This window comes from Aquarana catesbeiana, linkage group LG03 (genome assembly GCF_042186555.1).
Source record: "Aquarana catesbeiana isolate 2022-GZ linkage group LG03, ASM4218655v1, whole genome shotgun sequence".
Taxonomy (NCBI): domain Eukaryota; kingdom Metazoa; phylum Chordata; class Amphibia; order Anura; family Ranidae; genus Aquarana; species Aquarana catesbeiana.
In genome coordinates, this window is record NC_133326.1 from 12,172,147 (window position 1) to 12,195,309 (window position 23,163).

The window sequence follows — 23,163 nt, forward strand, 5'->3', positions numbered from 1 at the left end:
GCACCATGCTGGTACATTATGCCCCCACACCCCCCCCCCCCCCGTCCATCGCCGTTTCCCCCATCCATGTGTCCAGCCCCTTTCAGGACACGGCACATGGATTCCAATGCGGGGGGGGGGGGGGTTTAAAGCACCAATTAGAGCCAGAGGCTGTAATATGCTTCAATGTAGGGTGGGCTCGGGTCGCAGAGAGTGCGGTCCGATCCCACCCAGGTGTGTTACAATAGCGAATGAATATTTGCTGTTGTAACGCTGATCCTCCTCCCGGCCAATCAGGAAGCGGGTTTTGACACTGGTCATCCGATTGGCTGAAAGGACAGGCGATCCTTTTGGACGCCTAAGAGGAGGAGGGGAAGAGCTGGGAGCCGCCATGGAGGAGAGGACTTGGAGCCGAGCCGCTGCCACCCCCGCCACGATGGGCTAAGTGCCGGACCAACTGGCAAACAGCGGGGGGGTGGGTCCCGCTCGGGGGGGGGGGGGGTGGTTGTTTTCTGCCTCCTGCCCCCCCCCCCCCAAAAAAAAAAAAACAGCAGCCGCCACTGACCATGTCACTTTAAGCCAAGTCCAAAAAGGTATTGAAAAAATGCACTGCAAGCGTAGCGCAAAACACAGAGTAAACATGCAGTCAAAAAGGCCCAGCTATGTGCAGATTCTGGTTGTGAATTGGCCCTGCGGGCCCCATTCACGTCTATCTGCGCGTTCCCGAAACGTGACTAGCAAACGCGCGGTATAAAAAATGTACAACGCTCGTCACCCTTATGCCCCGTACACACGGTCGGATTTTCTGATGGAAAATGTGCGATAGGACCTTGTTGTCGGAAATTCCGACCGTGTGTGGGCTCCATCACACATTTTCCATCGGATTTTCTGTTTGAGAGCAGGCTAAAAATCTTCCATCTGTTGTCAGAATTTCCGATCGTGTGTACACAAATCCGACGCACAAAGTGCCACGCATGCTCAGAATAAATAAAGAGATGAAAGCTATTGGCTACTGCCCCGTTTATAGTCCCGACGTACGTGTTTTACGTCACCGCGTTCAGAACGATCGGATTTTCTGACAACTTTGTGTGACCGTGTGTATGCAAGACAACTTTGAGCCAACATCCGTCGGAAAAAATCCATTGTTGTCGGAATGTCCGATAAATGTCCGACCGTGTGTACGGGGCATTAGTCTCCATTCACACTTGTGTGACTTTCTCATGCGACTTTGAACACTAAAGTCGCATGGCAAGTCGTACCCCATGTTTTTTTTTTATGATGACCGTTCCAATATGTGCGACTTAAAGTCGAGGCAGCTTTAAAAAAAAAAAAAAAACGGTTCCTGTGCTACTTTTGGTCCAACTTTTCGAGTGCCGTAGACTGCAATGTAAAACCCTCTAAAGTCGCACCTAAATGTTATACATGCGACAGTTGTCCATTATCATTGGTCAAAGCCAAAGTCGCACCCATCCAAAGTTGCGTTCAAATTTACACAAGGGTGAACGGGGCCTAAAAGATAAGGGGGGGGGGGGGTGTTTGGTGTGCATAGGGCCGCCCCCCCCTCTAGTGATTGGGTTGCCCTGTGCGTGTTGCGGCGGAAAAAAAAAACGCATTTGTACACTCATGCGATGTGAAAGGGGCCTACGGGAAATTGTTTTTCGGAGCGCACAAAAAAAACGCACGAAGGTTGCAGATTACAGCTTCTCCGGTGCAGATAATCCGGCGTTGATGAAGCGATGTTTGTATTTATGAGAATAGAGGAATGGCGGTTCTGCGGGTCGCTCAGCCCGATGCCTATAAATACTTTATGAGAACGAAGTCTTATGTGACGGGCCGCTTTATGACGGTAATAAGACCCTGCAGGTGGCGGAATCTGACACCCCCCCCCCGGAGTCTCCATGACGATCGAATAATTATGGCAGGACGTTCCCCGGTCTTCCTGGATGGACTTTAGCATCGGAACACAAAGCAGGAAGCAGCAGCGGCACATCTCGGAGGTGACATGGTAAGACCTTCCATTCACCAGAAAAAATACCCCCGATTTTCCCCGATTTGAACAAACGAATTGTCCCGTGTGTTGGATACATTGTACTAACATTAGTATTGTGATCTCTGCAGACCAAGTTCCTGTCTCAGGATGCCATTCAAAGTAAGAAATGTACATGAAGTGTGGAGTGTGTGTGCTGTGTATTGATCGGAAGAATATCAATATAATATAATATAATATACATCAACTAAATCAATAACTTGGCGTATGTTATATATATTGATTAACCCCTTCATGACGACAAAAAACGAATCTGAACTCCTGAACTAAGTATTGTAACTTTGTACGTCACTTGTGTTCGTAAAACTGGACATATCATCGCGGCTACTTTGTATATTAGTAATAAATAGCGAGGCCTCAAATCAAGTACCGCGACTTCAACGCGGCTTCAGCGCGACTTTAGCGTGACTTCAGCGCGACTTCGGCAAATTACGAGGCGACTTGAAGTCGCCTCCATGACAGGCGACTTTGCCTGTGGCCAATCACCTCTCTGGGAGGGAGGGGGGGAGGGAGGGGTTTTCTCTGCAAAGTTGCTTGACTTTACAGAGAGATCCGACTTGCAGGCGACTTACATTGAGTTGAATGGGTACAAGTCGCCTACAAGTCGGATAGAAGTAGTACAGGAACCTTTTCTGAAGTCGGAGCGACTTCAGTAGTGTCAATTAAGATGCTCCCATTGCCTACCATGTTAATCTAAATACAAAGCGACTTGGGGCGACTTGGGGCGACTTGAGGGCGTACAAGTCGGATCCCAAGTCGCCCCAGTGTGAACCGACCCTTAAGGGGTACCCCCATCCTGAACCCGCAGACCTCCCCCGATGGTCACCAAAGAACAAAAGAGGAAACCGACTCCCTACCCAAACACTGAATAAACAATTTTAAAAAAAGTATATTTTTATTAATACATTAAAAATAGTAATATCCAGATACAAAAAGGTTAATATCTCAGCACCCGAACTATTTTAAAAAGTATATTTTCACGAATACGTTTCCGCCCCGGAAGATTTTACCCCCCCCCCTTCCTGACCAGAGCACTTTTTCTGCGATTCCGCACTGCGTCGCTTTCGTTGCGATGTTGTACACAAACAAAAATTGACGTCCTTTTTCCCCCACAAACAGAGCTTTCTTTTGGTGGTATTTGATCGCCTCTGCGGTTTTTATTTTTTGCGCTATAAGCAAAAAAAAAAGAACGACAATTTTGAAAAAAAAAAAGCAATGTTTTTTACTTTTTGCTGTAATAAATATCCCCCCCAAAAATATTTAAAAAATATTTTTTTCCTCAGTTTAGGCCGATATGTATTCTTCTACATATTTTTGGTAAAAAAAAAAATCACAATAAGCGTATATTGATTGGTTTGCGCAAAAGTTATAGCGTCTACAATATAGGGGATAGATTTATGGCATTTTTATTATAATTTTTTTTTTATTAGTAATGGCGGCGATCTGCGATTTTTGTCGTGACTGCGACATTATGGCGGACACATCGGACACTTTTGTCACTATTTTGGGACCATCATCATTTATACAGCAATAAAAATGCACTGATTACTGTATAAATGTCACTGGCAGGGAAGAGGTTAAACACTAGGGGGCGATCAAGGGGTTAAGTGTGTCCTAGGGAGGGATTCTAACTGTGGGGGGGGATGGGCTTCCACTGACATGACAGCGATCACTGCTCCCGATGACAGGGAGCGGTGATCTCTGTCATGTCACGAGGCAGAACGGGGAAATGCCTTGTTTACATCTCCACGTTCTGCGGCTCCGTGACACGATTGCGGGACACCGGCGGACATTGAGTCTGCCGGTCCCGTGGGCGTGGTCACACTGTACGCGGTGGGCCCGCGCGCCCGCCAGCCCCGCCTATTAAAGAGGACGTACAGGTACACCCATTTGCCCACCGCTGCCATTGTGCCGACGTATATCGGCGTGCAGCGGTCAGCAGGTGGTTAAAAATAGTATTATCCAGATACAAAAATTTTAATATTTTATTAACTCCTTCATGCATAAGCCTTTTTTTTTTTTTTTTTTGACATTTGTTACTTACAAGTTTAAATCTGTATTTTTTTTACTAGAAAATCATTTGGAACCCCCAAACATATATATATATATATATATATATATATATATATATATACATATATTTTAACAAACGAATAAAATGACGATCGTTGCAATATTTTATGTCGCGCTGTATTTGCACAGCGGCCTTTCAAATGCAATTTTTGTTGGACGAAATACACTTTCATGAATTAAAGAGGAAGTAAACCCCGGTGGGTTTTACTTCCCCTTTTGCTCCCCACAAGGCCTGCAAAGTAAAAAGCACAATGGGCTAGTATGCATCTCATACTAGCCCATTATATGACACTTACCTGCACACGAATCCATTGCTGTCCCCTGTGCAGGCCGCGTCCATCTTCGCCCCCTCTTCCTTCTGGGGGGCCGCGGACTCCGGCTCTGTGACTGGGCGGAGCCGCGTGAGGTCACTCACGGCACACGCTGGGGGAAGAAACGGCGCGGTGGTCCGTTTCTTCACAGCGCATGCGCCGATGATGACATTGGCGCACTACAGGTGAAATATCTCCTAAACAGCGCACATTTTAGGAGATATTTCCACTACCTATAGGTAAGCCTTATTCTAGGCTTACTTATAGATAAAAGTAAGAGAAAAGGGTTTACAACAAAAAAAAGTGTAAAGTTAGCCCCATTTTTTTTGTATAATGTGAAAGATGATGTTACGCCAAGTAAATAGATACCTAACATGTCATGCTTTAAAATTGCGCACGCTCCTGGAATGGCGACAAACTACGGTACTTAAAAATCTCCATAGGTGACGCTTTAAACATTTCTACAGGTTACCAGTTTTGAGTTACAGAGGAGGTCCAGGGCTAGAATTATTGCTCTCGCTCTAACGATCGCAGCGATACCTCACATGTGTGGTTTTGAACACCGTTTACATTTGTGCCTGCGACTTACGTATGCATTTGCTTCTGCGCGCAAGCACGGGGCGGGGTGCTTTAAATTACTTTTTTTTCTTCCTTATTTATTTTATTCAATTTTTTTAAATTTTTACACATAAAGACCCCAAATCCCTCCACTGCACTTCAAAGCATTCAAAATGCCAAGTTTGGCTGTTTTGAATGCTGTAATTTTTTTTTTAAATCTGGCGCCTTTAAAGCGCAGTTCCACCCAAAAATGGAACTTCCACCAATCGGATTCTCCCCCCCCCCCCCCCGGGGTCACATTTGGCACCTTTCAGGGGGGAGCAGATACCTGTCAAATCCAGATATCTGCTCCCACTTCCGAGGAAAGATCCTACGCAACGTCCGGCCCCTCCCCCCCCCCCACCTCCGCTGTCTTCTGGGAGACACACAGGTCCCAGAAGACAGCAGGGACCATTCAGAACGCACAGCGCGACTCGCGCATGCTCAGTAGGGAACCAGGAGAGAAGCCGAAAGTCTTCACCGCCTGGTTCCCTTAACAGGAATGGCGGCGGCAGCACCCGGGGAATCGATCCGAAGATCGGCTGGGGTGCCGACATCGCTGGACTCTCTGGACAGGTAAGGGTCCGATTATTAAAAGTCAGCAGCTGCGGTATTTGTAGCTGCTGACTTTTAATTTTTTTTTCTCCCCAGGCGGAACTCCGCTTTAAGTCTTCAGTAAACAGGAAGTGATGTCATGACTTCGCTTTCGGGGTTACTGGATCCGAGACCCGATCGAAGACGATTCCGGTGTTTCGTGAGATTTGGCGACCCGTCAGAAGGTGTAAACGGAAGTGACGTTACGTCGCCGCCATCTTGCTACACCCCGCACTCACCCACAGTAAGGATGGAGTGGGAAGGGCATAGCTCCCAACTGTCCCGGATTTCGAGGGACTGTTCCTGATTTGGAGCAAAGTCCCTCTGTCCCTCCTTCCTCCTCATTTGTCTCTCATTTTGGTCTGATCTGTATAAATGTATATAAAATGCACTTTTTATCTATCAAAAAGTGTTTCCCCAGCGCTAAACCTTTCATCTGATCTCTAAATTGATGAATCTGTAAATTCTAAAAGCCAATATAAAGGAATAGTAGTGGTAAAAAAAGCACTTGTGGGTTTAACCAATCTTGTTTTTTTTGTAAAATTCTCCATTAAAGAGGGCGTGGCAAGGGGTGTGTCCTATGCCTGCATACTTTTGCTGATAGGTGTCCCTCATTCCCATCTCAAAAAGTTGGGAGGTGTGGAAGGAGGGAAGCGGACATCTTGTTACACCCTCTGTAGCTTTGCATTCTACACTTATTTTTAACTGTAAACTGAGGTTATATAGGGAAATACAGGACTTAGAACTCCGTTTGACCGTTTTGATGTTGAATTTTAAAAGCAGCGGCAAGCCTTCCTCATCTCACAGGTTTAATAATCTGACAGAAGTTCGCTGCTTTTAAAATTTGAGGTACAAACTGTCAGACGGAGTTCTAAGTCCTGTATTCCACTATATAACCTCAGTTTACAGTTAAAAATGCAAAATGCAAAACTCTGGTGGGTGTAACAAGATGTCCGCTTTCCCCCTTCTCGGTGTATCCTTACTGTGGGCGAGTGCGGGGTATAGCAAGATGGCGGCGACGGAACGTCACTTCCGTTACACATTCTGACGGTTCGCAAATCTGACGAAACACCAGCTTCGTTCGCGTCTTGCTTTGTGCATGGGTCCAAATCATTTGGTGGAGGAGGGATTATGGTGTGGGGGGGTTGTTTTTCAGGGGTTGGCCCCTTAGTTGCAGTGAAGGGAAATCTTAAGGTGTCAGCATACCAAGACATTTTAGACAATTTCATGCTCCCAACTTTGTGGGAAGAGTTTGGGGATGGCCCCTTCCTGTTCCCACATGAGTGCCCACCAGTGCACAAAGCAAGGATCATAAAGACATGGATGAGCTGGTTTGGGGTGGAGGAACTTGACTGGCCTGCACAGAGTCCTGACCTAAACCCGATAGAACACCTTTGGGATGAATTAGAACGGAGACTGCGAGCCAGGCCTTCTCGTCCAACATCACTGCCTGACCTCACAAATCTGCTTCTGGAAGAATGGTAAAACATTCCCATAGACACACTCCTAAACCTTGTGGACGGCCTTCCCAGAAGAGTTGAAGCTGTTATAGCTGCAAAGGGTGGGCCAACTCAATATTGAACCCTACGGACTAAGACTGGGATGTCAGTAAAGGTCATGTGCATGTGAAGGCAGGCGTCCCAATACTTTTGGTAATACAGTGTATCATGAGGTGTAGATAGAGTCATTTTTAGAAGGGGTTCCCTGAGACCGTAAAAATTTATTTCAAGGGTTCCTCTGTGTTGAGAAGGCCAAGAAAGGTGGATTTAGAATTCAAATACACTAATTACTAGAACCACTGACATTTATTTCCTATACTTCCCAAACACAGAATTCAAAGAATGTTTTTCCCTGTACGATAAGAAGGGAAGAGGCAAGATTCTCACCGGAGACCTGATGACTGTCATGCGCTGTCTGGGAACATGTCCCACCCCCAGTGAAATCACTCGTCATCTACAGATTGAAAAAATCGGTATGTACCAGTGAGAAAGCAAACCCTATTCTTTAATAAATACAGAATCCTTATTACCCCATCAAAGGAGGTGAGCTAAAGACTAATCAGATGGAACTGATCTGCTGACTTGGGGCTCATGGACACAGACATTTGCACAGGGGTCAAGTCCTGGGAAAAAAAGTGTGGGAACTCACCCAAGATTCTCCTCACTGTGCCCATCATTGCAGCCTCACTGTGCCCATCAAATGCAGCCTCACTGTGCCCATCATTGCAGCCTCACTGTGCCCATCAAATGCAGCCTCACTGTGCCCATCAAATGCAGCCTTACTGTGCCCACCAAATGCAGCCTCACTGTGCCCATCGTTGCAGCCTCACTGTGCCCATCGTTGCAGCCTCACTGTGCCTATCAAATGCAGCCTCACTGTGCCCATCAAATTCAGCCTCATTGTGCCCATCAAATGCAGCCTCATTGTGCCCATCATTGCAGACTCATTGTGCCCATCAAATGCAGCCTCACTGTGCCCATCAATGCAGACTCACTGTGCCCATCAATGCAGAATCACTGTGCCTATCAAATGCAGCCTCATTGTGCCCATCAAATGCAGCCTCACTTTGCCCATCAAATGCTGCCTCATTGTGCCCGTCAAATGCAGGCACATTTTGCCGATCATTGCAGCCTCACTGTGCCCATCAAATGTAGCCTCACTGTGCCCAATAAATGCAGCCTCACTGTGCCCATTAAATGCAGCCTTACTGTGCCCATCAAATGCAGCCTTACTGTGCCCATCAAATGCAGCCTTACTGTGCCCATCATTGCAGACTCATTGTGCCCATCATTGCAGCCTCACTGTGCCCATCAAAGGCAGCCTTGCTCTGCCCATCATTGCAGCTTCACTGTGCCCATCATTGCAGCCTCACTGTGCCCATCAAATGCAGCCTCGCTGTGCCCATCATATGCAGCCTCATTGTTCCCATCATTGCAGAATCACTGTGCCCATCATATGCAGGGTCACTGTACCCATCATTACAGCCTCACTGTGCCCATCAAATGCAGCCTCACTGTGCCCATCATTGAAACCTCACTGTGCCCATCAAATGCAGACTCACCTGTGCCCATCAAATGCAGACTCATCTGTGCCTGGATTATACACAGCATGGATCTCCTGCTGTGTCACGGAGCTTGGGTCTGCAATGTTTGGCGGCTGGCCACTGTAACAGAATGGTGGCGGCTTCTGTGATAAACGGAACACTTATCCAATGCCAGGAAATTGAATCAGTGTGACATCTATCACAGGAGCCAGTCTAGGAGGCAGGACTTTGTTACAGTGGCCGGCCACTGAACATTGCAGTGTGTGAGGTACACAAAGGAAGGAGGAGGGAGGGGAGGACTCGATACCTGAGCCTCCCAGGATCGGCCCTGGGCGCCACTGCAGCCACAGCGCAAGGCAGCCCCAGGGCAGGCGGCCTACCGGGAAATTTCCTGGTATCCCGGCATTGGACTTGGAAGCAGGTAAATGTTCTCAGATGAAAATGGCTTGCTTTTAAGTTACTTTGGCTTTCACAGTGACTTGTATGGGGAAGAAAACAATTGAGATACAAATGCAGGGCTTGAGTCCTGCAGGAACGCATGGGAGCGGCGTTCCTGTACTTTTTCCACAGCAGGAACACCGTTCCTGTCAGCAGCAGGGCTGGACTGGCTTACCGGGATACCGGGAAAGGTAGGCCCATTATTTCCCGGCAGACCCATCATTGAGTCTGCAATGATGGGTATCCCGGTAAGCCAGTCCGGCCCTGCTGCTAACGGGAACGGTGTTCCTGCTGTGGAAAAAGTACAGGAACGCCGCTCCCATGCGTTCCTACAGGACTCAAGCCCTGCATTTGCATCTCAATTGTTTTTCTTCCCCATACAAGTCACTGTGAAAGCCCAAGTAACTCAAAAGCAAGCCATTCTCATCTGAGAACATTTACCTGCTTCCAAGTCCAATGCCCAGAGAAGGGTTAGGTTTTTAGTGTTGTCTGTGTCCCTGGTAGGAAGTATGGCACAACAAACCCGGCATGATTGGGTGCCTGGGAGGCCATTGCCATTTACCATTGCTTTTGGATGTCCAAAGATATGGCTCTCTTTACCATCTAGTAAAACGACCAGAAAATCTGGAGATAAGCTGACCACGCATTATGGTTATTTTAGTGTCATTTCCTTGTTTTTTACAGCCAAAGATGAGGAGGTGGATTTCTCTAAATTTTTGACCATCATGTACCGCCAACAAATGCAGGAAGACCCAGAAAATGAGATCATGGTAGCCATGTTAATGACTGACCGGCAAAAGAATGGATTAATTCCATTGGCTGAGCTCAAGGCCAAGCTTACCCAGATGGGTGAGAAGTTAACCCCTGAGGAAGGTGAGTTTTATTAAACTTTTTTTTTTTTTTTTCAGTAGCCTTGTTTTGGGTGTTTATCAAAGGGTGCAAAAATAACAAATAAAAAAAAATTGGATTTTTGTACCCACAATAAAATGCTTTTTTCAAAATGTGGAAAAAGTGAAGCGCTATGAATACTTTCCCGATTCACTGTATCTGCATGCAGCTGTGTATCCCGGTAGATTTCCCCTGCTGGGATGCGCAGCGTGGCTAAATGTCCGGGCAAATAGTGCCTAATTCTTCCTGCTGTGGCAGTAAAAGGGTTAAAACAATAAAACATATCTAAACCCAAGAACAAATTGTAATGAATTTAAGCTTGCTCGTCCATTGATGTGGTGGCTGCATTCGTTTTTTGTTCTTCAGGCTTTTTCTTTTAGAAGCGGGACCAGCTTCTGATCATGTGACCACTGTGACAGTGGTAACATAATCGTCAATCCCCCCCAGGCATGAACTATTTAAACACTGGGGCACACAGGAAGTGGATTAAAAAGTTTAAAAAAAGGGTTAATAGATACAATATAGTAAAATGAGGTCCCAGATGCCCCAGTGCTCAAGTGCATGGACAATGATGGATCTGATGTGTTGATGGAGATATTAACAGATTTATCTTTTTGCAGTTAATGATCTTTTCCGAGATGTTGAGGTGACCCCCAATGGGATGGTGAAATATGAGGCCTTCGTCCGGAAGATCACACTCCCGATGCCTGACTATTAAATCGCAGACCGCTTTATGTCATGTTTTTTTTTTTTACACGTTAAGAAGTTCTCAACCACACAGTGCATGACAGTCATTGATAATCAGCATGTCTTATTAGCAGGGCTTTTTTTCCCCCCTTCTGGGTCGCCCCCTTTTCTCCACCCCTACCCACCTCCGAGCACCTTCCTTTGGTTCCACCCCTACCCACCTCTGAGCACCTTCCCTTGGTTCCACCCCCAACCCACCTAAGAGCACCTTTCTTTGGTTCCACCCCCTACCCACCTCCGAGCACCTTTCATTGGTTCCATCCCCGAGCACCTTCCCTTGGTTCCACTCCCTACCCACCTCCAAGCACCTTCCTTTGGTTCCACCCCCCACCCATCCTCAAGCCACCTTCCCTTGGTTCCAACCCCTACCCACCTCCGAGCACTGTCCCTTGGTTCCACCCCTACCCGCCTCTGAGCATCTTCCCATGGTTCCACCCCCTACCCACCTCCAAGCACCTTCTTTTGGTTCCACCCACTACCCACCTCCGAGCACCATCCCTCGGTTCCATCCCTGAGCACCTTCCCTTGGTTCCACCCCCTACCCACCTCCAAGCACCTTCCTTTGGTTCCACCCCTACCCATCCCTGAGCACCTTCCTTTGGTTCCACCCCCTACCCCCCTCTGAGCACTGTCTCTTGGTTCCACCCCCTACCCATCTCTGAGCACCTTCCCTTGGTTCCACTCCCTACCCACCTCCAAGCACCTTCCTTTGGTTCCACCCCCACCCATCCTCAAGCACCTTCCCTTGATTCCAACCCCTACCCACCTCCGAGCACTGTGTCCTTGGTTCCACCCCTACCCGCCTCTGAGCATCTTCCCATGGTTCCACCCCCTACCCACCTCCAAGCACCTTCTTTTGGTTCCACCCCCTACCCACCTCCGAGCACCATCCCTCGGTTCCATCCCTGAGCACCTTCCCTTGGTTCCACCCCCTACCCACCTCCAAGCACCTTCCTTTGGTTCCACCCCCTACCCCCCTCTGAGCACTGTCTCTTGGTTTCACCCCTACCCACCTCTGAGCACCTTCCCTTGGTTCCACCCCCTACCCACCTCCTAGTACTGCTCCTATTAGAGAAAACAGAACCAATCATTTTGTGGTGCTCAATAATTTGTATGGAATTTGTTAATGATAACAAGAAAAGCAGTAAAATAGATTTCCTGCAGCCAACAACAATAGATCCAGGAACAATAGACCCCACACCAGTAACAACAGGCAGCCAGCAACAATAGACCCCTCCCTCAACAGTAAATCCCTCCCAGCAACAATTGACCTTCAGCAACAATAGACCGCTCCCTCAATGGTAGATCCCTCCCAGCAACAATAGATTTCCATAAATAATATACCCCCCAACAGTAGATCCCTGCAAGCAAAAATAGACCTCCAGCAGACAACAGACCCCTCCCCAGCAATTATTGACCTCCAGCAACAATAGATCCCTCCTTCAACAATAGATCCCTCCCAGCAACAATAGACCCCTCCCTCAATGGTAGATCCCTCCCAGCAACAATAGACCTCCAGCAACAATATAACCCTCCCTCTACAGTAGATCCCTCCCAGCATCAATTGGTCTCCAGCAACAATAGATCCCCGCCCCAACAGTAGATCCCTCCAAGCAACAATAGACCCCTCCCAGTAACAATTGACCTCCAGCAACAATAAAATCCTCCCTCAACACTAGATCCCTCCAGTAACAATAAACCCCTCAACAGTAGATCCCTCCAAGCAACAGACCTCTAGGAACAAAAGACCCCTCCCCTAGCAACAATTGACCTCCAGCAACAATAGACCCCTCCAGCAAAAATAGATTCCTCCTGCAAAATTAGATGCCCTCCTGCAACATTAGACCCCTCCTGGCAACAATTGACCTCCAGCAACAATAAAATCCTCCCTCAACATTAGATCCCTCCTAGCAACCGTTGACCTCCAGCAACAATAGATCCCTCCCAACAACAACTGACCTCCAGCAACAATAGACCCCTCCCAGCATCAATTGACCTCCAGCAACAATAGATCCCCGCCCCAACAGTAGATCCCTCCAAGCAACAATAGACCCCTCCCAGTAACAATTGACCTCCAGCAACAATAAAATCCTCCCTCAACACTAGATCCCTCCCTCCAGTAACAATAGACCCCTCAACAGTAGATCCCTCCAAGCAACAGACCTCTAGGAACAAAAGACCCCTCCCCTAGCAACAATTGACCTCCAGCAACAATAGACCCCTCCAGCAAAAATACATTCCTCCTACAAAATTAGATGCCCTCCTGCAACATTAGACCCCTCCTGGCAACAATTGACCTCCAGCAACAATAAAATCCTCCCTCAACATTAGATCCCTCCCAGCAACCGTTGACCTCCAGCAACAATAGACCCCTCCCAGCAATAATTGACCTACAGCAAAAATGGATCCATCCTTCAACAGTAGATCCCTCCCAGCAACAATAGACCCCTCCCTCAATGGTAGATTCCTCCCAGCAACAATAGACCCCTCCCTCAACAATAGATCCTCCAGCAGCTAGCATCAATGGACCCCCAGTACCTATTGCCAGTACACACATTCAGTGCTGGAGGATCCATTGATGCTAGCTGCTGGGGGATCTATTGTTGAGGAAGGGATCTATTGTTGTGGGAGGGGTCTACTGTTGCTGGGAGGGATCTACTGTTGCGTTCCTGCCGTAAAAAAATCCCTGTTTATTAGTATGCCTTGCCTACAGTGAGGTGTTGTAAGCTAATACCGGTTTGCTATAAATTTCTGCATATATATGTAATATGGTAATAAATAAAGACTAAAATATCAAAACCCTCGTTGTCATTTTTTAAAGAAAGGTTTTGGGCCAGTTACAATATTCATATCATGAGAAGTTGTCCGCACTGAGGTCAATCTATTCAAATTTGAACTTTTTCTGATAAAAATACGATTATATTTTCTAATACACTTTGATTGTCAAGGAGTTTCCGCCTTCTGAAGTCCCGTAGAGGAAATTGTTCTATTGTACATCTGATGTAGGATGTGGGCAGCAACTCCTTTCTCATAGATCTATGGCACAGCTAGAATCTATATCAATTTACTAAGAGTTCTTCACTCAATGAACTGAATTACTGTATATACTGAATTCACTTCAATTATCCAATTATGATAAAAAAAGAAATAAATTCCCGTTTATTTCTTTCATCTGCACATAATTGGGCATTGAAAGTGAGCCCAGCGACAGCGAATGTTCTCCACTCCATTAGTAAATCAGCCCAATTGTGTACAACCCTGCAACAAAAATGGTTGTTTTTACTGTTCTGCTACTATTGGTGTATTTGACAAATCCACCACTTTAAGAGGTATAATAAATCAAAGAAGAAGGTTGAAATTCTTATTCGCTTAAAAAAAAAGTACAATAAGATTGTTTGAACTCACCAGAAAAATCCTTCCTTCTGCATTCATTGGAGGACACGTTGGCTGGGAATCCCGACACCTGGAGGAGCGATGACAACCAATCCATCTCAACTTTACTCCAAGAGAAGGAGTTGGTGTTGGAGCTAATTAAATCGGTCAGAGACACACTATTACCAAAAGTATTGGGACGCCTGAACTTTAATGACATCCCAGTCTTAGTCCGTAGGGTTCAATATTGAGTTGGCTCCGCCCTTTGCAGCTATAACAGCTTCACCTCTTCTGGGAAGGCCGTCCACAAGGTTTAGGAGTGTGTCTATGGGAATGTTTGACCATTCTTCCAGAAGCGCATTTGTGAGGTCAGGTACTGATGTTGGATGAGAAGGCCTGGCTCGCAGTCTCCGCTCTAAATTCATCCCAAAGGTGTTCTATCGGGTTGAGGGCAGGCCAGTCAAGTTCCTCCACCTCAAACTCGCTCATTCATGTCTTTATGGACCTTGCTTTGTGCACTGGTGCGCAGTCATGTTGGAAGAGGAAGGGGCCATCCCCAAACTGTTCCCACAAAGTTGGGAGCATGAAATTGTCCATAATGTCTTGGTATGCTGACGCCTTAAGAGTTCCCTTCACTAGAACTAAGGGGCCAAACCCAACCTCTGGAAAACAACCCCCACACCATAATGCCCCCCTCCACCAAATGTTTTGGACCAGTGCACAAAGCAAATTCCATAAAGACATGGATGAGTGAGTTTGGGGTGGAGGAACTTGACTGGCCTGCACAGAGTCCTGACCTCAACCCAATAGAACACCTTTGGGATGAATTAGAGTGGAGACTGCGAGCCACGCCTTCTCGTCCAACATCAGTGCCTGACCTCACAAATACGCTTCTGGACCCCCATCCCATCACAAACCCCCCTCATCACAGACCATCCATGTTAAGTTTTGTGATGAATTTAGAGTCAGGCACTACAACTAGTAAATTCTAAAACATGAGAAAAAGCCAAAACAGAGAAATGAGAGTCAAGCTGTATAGAAATGACATAACTGTAGTCATTTTATTTTTCTCCTTCCTTCTATTTTGTGCTGACCGTTGGTTGATCCCGGATTGAAGCCACGGATTATGATTTTACTTTAGGCCCTGGATCCAGGTCACTGCAATGGTTACATTTTAGACTTTTTGTATTCACTCGTAGAAGAACAAAAGGTTTAAGCTGTGCATTTTGTAACCTCCATTGTTTATTGACTGTCTAACTGCTGTAACCTTGACCTAAAGATCCTTGGTGTGTATTCTGTTAAAGCCAATATAAAATATTTTGAAATGAAAACCAGCGGTAGCGGGATATTTGAAAACCAACCAGTAGTGCAGCTAGCGAGGTAGTTCCCAGTGGTCAGCCTACTCAACAGAGTGAGTCTTCAGGGACAGAACCGAGGCAATGCCATGGCTCCTTAACTGGAAAGCACTTTGCAGCAAACCTTTCCAAGTGTGCAAAGTCTACAAGGCAGCACACTCCAGGCTAGTCCCACCGTTGTCCATGTCCAGTGGGGTTCAGTACGGCACTCTCAAGTCAAGCTGAGGAATGGCTTAACCAGCTGCTACATACATATAGACCGGCTCAAAATGTGATGTAGTGAGGAATCCTGAAATTAATAGAAAAAGAATTTTCACAAAACAAAACTGGAGAAAAAAAGAATTGCAAAAATTTGAATTTTCTCAGTTGGTAAAAAAAATAGCAAAAAACGAAGGCATGTGGGTAAAGGGGGGGCATTGTGGCTGACCCAAAATAGTTTTGTTTGCCAGTGTCCAATCAATACTTAAGCGGCAGTTTAATCTAACAGTATCAAATTCATGTGTCCTCTCTGGTGGTGGTTTCTGCATACGTTCTGTTTCAATGACCATAATGTAAATGAGGAGCATCTCCCATGATAGCCTAGGCAGCAATGAAAACCAGACATACTATCAAAAACATTTCACCAGAAGTTGGACTTTAGTAGTACACCCTTCCAGTCAAAAGATGGGACACAAGCGGTGCCTGGCCTCCAAAGCCACCATGCTATGCTCCATACATGGTGGGAATGGTCCCCCTATCCATGCATTTTGGCTATGAATTCTCAATCTCTACTGTAAACTCAAGGCAACTCAAATCCCCTACATTGGCACAGTTCCTAGACCCCCTCAAATCTGCAAAAAAAGATCTTCTTCAGGATTTTTTTTTTAGCTGTGGCCAGGATCATACCCCGCTATTGGAAATCTAATATATATCTCCTTGTGGAATGGGCATGAAACTACCTGGACCTCCTCTCCTTGTGGAATGGGCACAAAACTACCTGGACCTCCTGGTCTATGTTTTGTTATTCATCTAGATTGGATTAGGGAAGACATCCCTCCCCTCTCAACCCCCACCTAGCCATGATGGAGTGTCCACAATAACTCTTCTCCCCATCAAACCTCCAGCCATTCTTCTCTTTCTTTCCTACTTCCCTTCTCACTTGGTTTCTTTTTTAGTCACCTCTTTTCCCACTACTGGATGCCAGCCCTACAGGCTCAAATACCCCCTTCTCTATCAACAGACAACCCTGACAGCTGATTTGTATGACCTTTTATTGGGTCTTCTGATGAAGGCAACTCTTGACCCATCTGATTGGGCCACCTCCTCCCTAGTTTCTTCCTAGATGACTCGAAATAGAAGGCAATAATGGTGAAGCACCACAGCCTTTTATTATCGGCAACTAAGGCCGGCCACAGACGGTTTGAATCGTGTGTGTGAGCAGGCTGAATGTACCAAGTTGATCGATCAACTTGGGTACAACCAAGCCTGCTGGATTCACTTGCGATTGTCGATAGTAATAATCACGGACTTGCTAGGCAGGAGGGATTTCTGCTGTGATGGGGGAATGCATGGTTGCAGGAAAGAAATTTGCACCATCTATGGCCTGCCTAAGTGCCCATATAAAATCTTTTGATGTGTACATTCCACCTCTAGTGGAAGATCTGAACCATTCCACCTCTGTAATTTCTACATACCTTCTACCTGTAACTACTGTTATAAAAACTTTAATAAAACAAGACAACAACAAAAAAAACAAATGGGACACAGCTCTTGTTATAAGTAGGGTTGCACTGATACCGGTGCCAAGTATTTTCATGAGTACTCGTAAAAAATGCTCCCGATACCCATACATTTCGGTGCAATTTGCATCCATACAAAATGAATGGGTTCAAATCGTACTACAAAGAATCGCATGCAATTTGAACAGGAATGCGGTGCGGTTCCTGTCCAAATAGCATGCGGCTTCCTGCACTGCTCCTGTGTGAACCAAGGCCGAAATCACGGACAAGTCTGGGTTTACACCGCATTCCTGTTCAAATTGCACGTGATTCTTTGCAGTGTGATTTGCGCCCATTCATTTTGTATGGATGAAAATCGCAGTGCAAAGTATCGGTACTCCGTATCGGTGAGTACTTGACTGAAGGTATCGGTACTCGTACTCACCCATTGAAAAAATGAATAAATAAAAAATGGCATCAGTGCATCCCTAGTTATAGTACAGAATAAGCTGACCTGATTACCCCTTCCTCCCTGCTTGGCCTCCCAATTAGTTTTACATTTTTAACCACCTCCTGCCATATAGTAAAATGGCGGACGCAAGGCGGCTCTCTCGTTCTGGGACAACCTCATATGACGTTGTCCCACTCTCACCGCGCTTGAGCGGGAATGCAGTGATCGGTGCGCAGTGTCCCTTGGACACGGCGCATTCCCAATCTTGGTAAAAAGCCGATGACGAAGCTCTTTACCCATGTGACCAGCTGATCACATGTAAACAAGGAAATGCCGGTTATCGGCTTTCCTCTTCTCACACTGACAGCACATTTCTTTACAGGGGAGACCTGTACAGGTAATCAGGACACTGATTATCAGTGCAGCCCCAACAGTGCTGCCAGTCAGTGCTGCCTTTTAGTGCTGCATATTAGTGCCTCTTCATCAGTGCCACCTATCAGTGCTGCATATTAGTGCCTCTTCATCAGTGCCACCTATCAGTGCTGCATATTAGTGTCTCTTCATCAGTGTCACCTATCAGTGCTGCATATTAGTGTCTCTTCATCAGTGTCACCTATCAGTGCTGCATATTAGTGTCCCTTCATCAGTGCCTCCTCATAGTATCTCTTCATCAGTGCTGCATATTAGTGCCTCTTCATCAGTGCCACCTATCAGTGCTGCATATTAGTGTCTCTTCATCAGTGTCACCTATCAGTGCTGCATATTAGTGTCCCTTCATCAGTGCCTCCTCATAGTATCTCTTCATCAGTGCTGCATATTAGTGCCTCTTCATCAGTGCTGCATATTAGTGTCTCTTCATCAGTGCTACGTATTAGTATCTCTTCATCAGTGCCACCTATCAGTGCTGCATATTAGTGTCTCTTCATCACTGTCACCTATCAGTGCTGCATATTAGTGTCTCTTCATCAGTGTCACCTATCAGTGCTGCATATTAGTGTCTCTTCATCAGTGTCACCTATCAGTGCTGCATATTATCCCTTCATCAGTGCCTCCTCATAGTATCTCTTCATCAGTGCTGCATATTAGTGCCTCTTCATCAGTGCTGCATATTAATATCTCTTCATCAGTGCCACCTATTAGTGCTGCATATTAGTGTCTCTTCATCAGTGCTGCGTATTAGTATCTCTTCATCAGTGCCACCTATCAGTGCTGCATATTAGTACCTCTTCATCAGTGTCACCTATCAGTGCTGCATATTAGTGTCCCTTCATCAGTGCCGCATATTAGTGCCTCCTCATAGTATCTCTTCATCAGTGCCACATATTAGTGCCTCTTCATCAGTGCTGCATATTAGTATCTCTTCATCAGTGCCACCTATCAGTGCCACATATTAGTGCCGCATATTAGTGTCTCTTCATCAGTGCCACCCATCAGTGCTGCATATTAGTGCCTCATCATCAGTGCTGCATATCAGTGCCTCCTCCTCAGTGAAGGAGAAATATTACTTATTTACAAAATTTTCTAACAGAAACTAAGAAAAAGTTTTTTTTTTTCTCAAAATTTTCCCATCTACTGGGTAATGAGGTATGTCCCATCTACCAGATGATGAGATTTGTCCCATCTTCCAGATGATGAGATTTGTCCCATCTACTGGATGATGATGAGATATGTCCCATCTACTGGATGCTGATGAGATTTTTCCCATCTACCGGATGATGATGAGATATGTCCCATCTAGTGAATGATGAGCTGAGCTTTCTTCACTTACCTATAAAGGCAAGCTCATGTGAAGACAACACATCAAGAAGAGTGTGTAACACAACAAGACATCAGAATGCTTTTTATTACATCTAAAGACTTCTACAGAAACAGATAACATTTAATAGGTAAACAATTTTTTCAATGCAAGTAATAAATATTTTCACTTGGTACTTTATACAAACTGACATTGGCCTATAATACATGTTTAAAAGCCTTTCAGCTGGTCTGGCATGCCATATGAACACATCTTTAAGGCAATGAGTTACGAGTTCGGATCAAGGAAACCAGCGACAAGTTCTGGTGTCGTGTACATTAGCATCTGCCGCTCTTGGTGGCACAGATGGCCTTTTCAGTGTGGTGCTTTTTATGCTCAGACTTCAGTGGTCTTCACAGGTTTGCAGGGTACACAACGCTACAGTACGGTTAGCCAACTTGGAAACTGCGCTCTAACAAATTCAATGCGTAATGCATAAATGTATGGCAAACACCATGTCATCCCAATGAAACAAATAGCCTGATGGGTTGTATGTCATTTTATGGCTGGCTAATATGTAAACTGAAGTCCATGGCTGTCCATAAATGGATGATTAGAACAAGAGATGCCCTTGGTCTTTATCGGACAAGGTGATGACCCAAGAGTCCAGAACAAGAGATGCCCTTGGTCTTTATCGGACAAGGTGATGACCCAAGAGTCCAGAACAAGAGATGCCCTTGATCTTTATCGGACAAGGTGATGACCCAAGAGTCCAGAACAAGAGATGCCCTTGATCTTTATCGGACAAGGTGATGACCCAAGAGTCCAGAACAAGAGATGCCCTTGGTCTTTATCGGACAAGGTTGTCCTGTAAGAGTGAAAGTACTGCAGGTGAGGATTGTAGTGGGTCCTGACACAAACAAGCATTACCAGGGTCTCCTGGTCCATCGTTCCTGACCTGTCCATCTGTTTATGGCCAGCCTGGGGCTCAGCAAAATAAGGGGCCCCACTAAACCTCATTCAGTAGAGCAGAGAAAAGTACAGCAAAGCAACTATTCAGATTTTAGCTCAATAAGTTATGCTGCTATAGGTTACTGTTCCTTCCACCACTCTATTGGAGAAGCATGGGATAGGCTAAACAATTAAATATCACCATAATCATGAATTGGTTGTTTTTTTTTTTTTTTTTTTTTCCTTTCCTTCCTCCTTTTGTTTTGCCAGCAGGGGCACTTCATATAGATCCCTGTAATGGTCCATCTGCTGTTTGAAAGTTTAGAGGAGGCGGGTACAACTTTAGCATTCCACCCCTTCTTTCTGTCCCTCCTCTACTGAGAGATGTGGCTGCGCCTTCTGAACAGGCACAACAACCCTGAAGAGTAAACAAGTTCAGGTAGGCACTGTGCTATTCCTGTGCAAAGTGGAAAATAGATAAGTGGTATAGACATGGCTGGATCTGGGGGGGGGGGGGGGGCTGTAGGACAGTATGAGCACAGCTCCTTTCCCCCTCCTCCTCTCACACAGCTCAGATTGATTCTCTTACAGACAGCCTGTATCTTCACACTGTGTAGCTGCCTGCTATGCTGCACAGCTGTTTTTATAAGAGAACTTCACCAGTCAGAACTGCAGCATAGCAGGCAGCTACACAGTGTGCAGATAGAGGCTGCCTGGAAGAGAATCGATCTGAGCTGCATGCCTTGTGAGAGGAGGAGGGAGAGCAGACATCAATCAGACAGAGGAGAAGGAACAGTGATGGATCCCGACAACATCAGAGAAGACCATAGCCCCGCCCACAGGTATTTTCCTTGATTTTAACAGAAGGGGTGCACTTATTAGAGGGCTGGAAAGATTTCTATATATTAGCAGCACACAGGAATTTGGATGAAGCTAAAAAAAAAAATTAAGGAAACCCATACTTCTCTTTTAATTAGGCATTGATGTTCATAGTGTTGCTGCTTTTCAATCTCCAGCATGACTGTATATGCCATGGTGTGGCGAGAGTGTAGGAGGACTTTTAAACAAAGAGCTACTGCAGATTTATTAACACTTTAAGTGTGAGGATCCAACCTTCCCACTGTGCTAAAGCACCACCATGAAAAAGAACCACATGTACTACCAAGATGGCAAGATGCACCAATAAGCCGACCAAATCTCCAATTCTAGCAAAGGATGCTTATACATAAAAAAAAAAAAAAAAAAAAAGTAAATCACAAACACAGCACATTCCTTCTAGATCAGATACAGAGCACTCCATGTTCCCACCACTACCCTCCCTATAGCATATACTCATCAATGATCACCCCAGGGTGCAACAATTATGAACAGAGACCAGGGTGTAGAGCCAGATATCTTTGAGGACAATATTTCAGTAGTAAAAATGTGTAACAGCCTTCAGGAAGATTAAAAATTCTGGTTTAATTTTTGTCATCTCTTCACATCTTCCATGTTTAATCTGAATAAAGCCTAGATTATGTACTTAAATTGTGAATATGTTCTTTATGCACGCCTGTTGCCAAACTAAACCTTTAAGATTGACCATATTGTACAACAGGCATCAAACATTGCCTACACATCAGGCCTAAACACCTTGGGCTCTCCATGAAGGCTGAGAAAGCTATGATACATAACTAGCATTCAGCAATGTCCACCGATTCTATGCCCTACTATAGGTCCACTGATGACCCTCAGAAGCCAGTAAGGTGCAGGAGATGGAAGAGGGAGGACAGAGCTGGCCACCACAAAACTTGGTCGTATATCAATGCATCCCAGCGTATGGGGATCCACTAGGAGCCGATTGAGTGGCAGTTTTAAACAATTAGGCTCCTTTCAAATGGGCGGACCAATCAGGACTACCTGTCAGTCTTTTAGGCAGACCCAGTCGGATTATCAATTACCCTTTATGAGGCAGTGGGCGTCAACGGACAGGTCCGTTGACACCTGCCAAAATCCGATCCAATGAAAACAGACGGATAGGGATCTGTTTATGCCGCATATGTACTCAACCTGTTGCAGAACTACAAGTCCCATGAGACACTGCAAGGAGGACAGTTAAAAACATGACTCGCGAAGGCATGATGGTACTTGTAGTTCAGCTACAGCTGGAGTGCCACAGGTTGAGCACCCATTGTCTAGACCAGTGATGGTGAACCTTGGCACCCCATTTGTTTTGGAACTACATTTCCCATGATAGTTAACTACACTGCAGAGTGCATCTTGGGAAATGTAGCTCCAAAACATCTAGGGTGCCAAGGTTCACCATCACTGGTCTAGCAGATCAGATCTGATGGCCGTCGGGTGTAAAGCAGTGGTTCTCAACCCTGTCCTCAAGTACCCCCAACAAGCCATGTTTGCAGGTTTTCCTTTATCTCGCACAGGTGCTTTAAATCAGAGTCAATGGCTTGGTATTTTGGACAGCTATTTTATCTAAGAGAAATTCCCAAAACATGGCCTGTTGGGGGTACTTGAGGACAGGGTTGAGAACCACTGGTGTAAAGGACAGGTGGTCCGTTTACACCCGACCACCCATAGAAGACAGTGGGCTGTGTCTGCTCTGCAGAAGCAGAGCAGACACTGAACAAGCCCTCACCCTGCTCAGCCGACAGATTCCCTGCTGATCAGGCGGAGTCCACCCCATGTGAAAAGGGGGTCTTTGTAACAACACAGTTCTGCTTTAAGAAATCACATACTTATTTTGAGCGTCAAAGTTTACTAACTGCTGCAGTAGTAGCCAAGCTTTACCTCTAGATGGCATCACTGGAAACCTGGATTGTGAACCAAGAGAAAAGTTCTCCTGGAATGGAATTCTAAAACACTTTCTGGTTGTAGACAGACTACGTGTG

At 45.9% G+C, this 23,163-nt stretch overlaps 1 protein-coding gene across 1 annotated transcript; it reads left to right on the forward strand.

Moving 5' to 3' along the window:
- Positions 1-1,920: 1,920 nt before the first annotated feature.
- CALML4 (calmodulin like 4) lies at positions 1,921-13,516 on the forward strand. Its single transcript, XM_073618279.1, has 5 exons — positions 1,921-1,984; positions 2,098-2,128; positions 7,433-7,573; positions 9,767-9,955; positions 10,591-13,516. Exons 1-5 carry the CDS (start codon positions 1,982-1,984, stop codon positions 10,686-10,688), a joined length of 462 nt encoding a protein of 153 aa, XP_073474380.1. The 5' UTR covers positions 1,921-1,981; the 3' UTR covers positions 10,689-13,516.
- The last annotated feature ends 9,647 nt before the right edge of the window (positions 13,517-23,163 follow it).

Coding starts and splice junctions, on each gene's coding strand:
- CALML4 (XM_073618279.1), top strand. Junction 7,574..9,766: donor TCTACAGATTGAAAAAATCG/GTATGTACCAGT, acceptor TGTTTTTTACAG/CCAAAGATGAGGAGGTGGAT. Junction 9,956..10,590: donor GAAGTTAACCCCTGAGGAAG/GTGAGTTTTATT, acceptor ATCTTTTTGCAG/TTAATGATCTTTTCCGAGAT.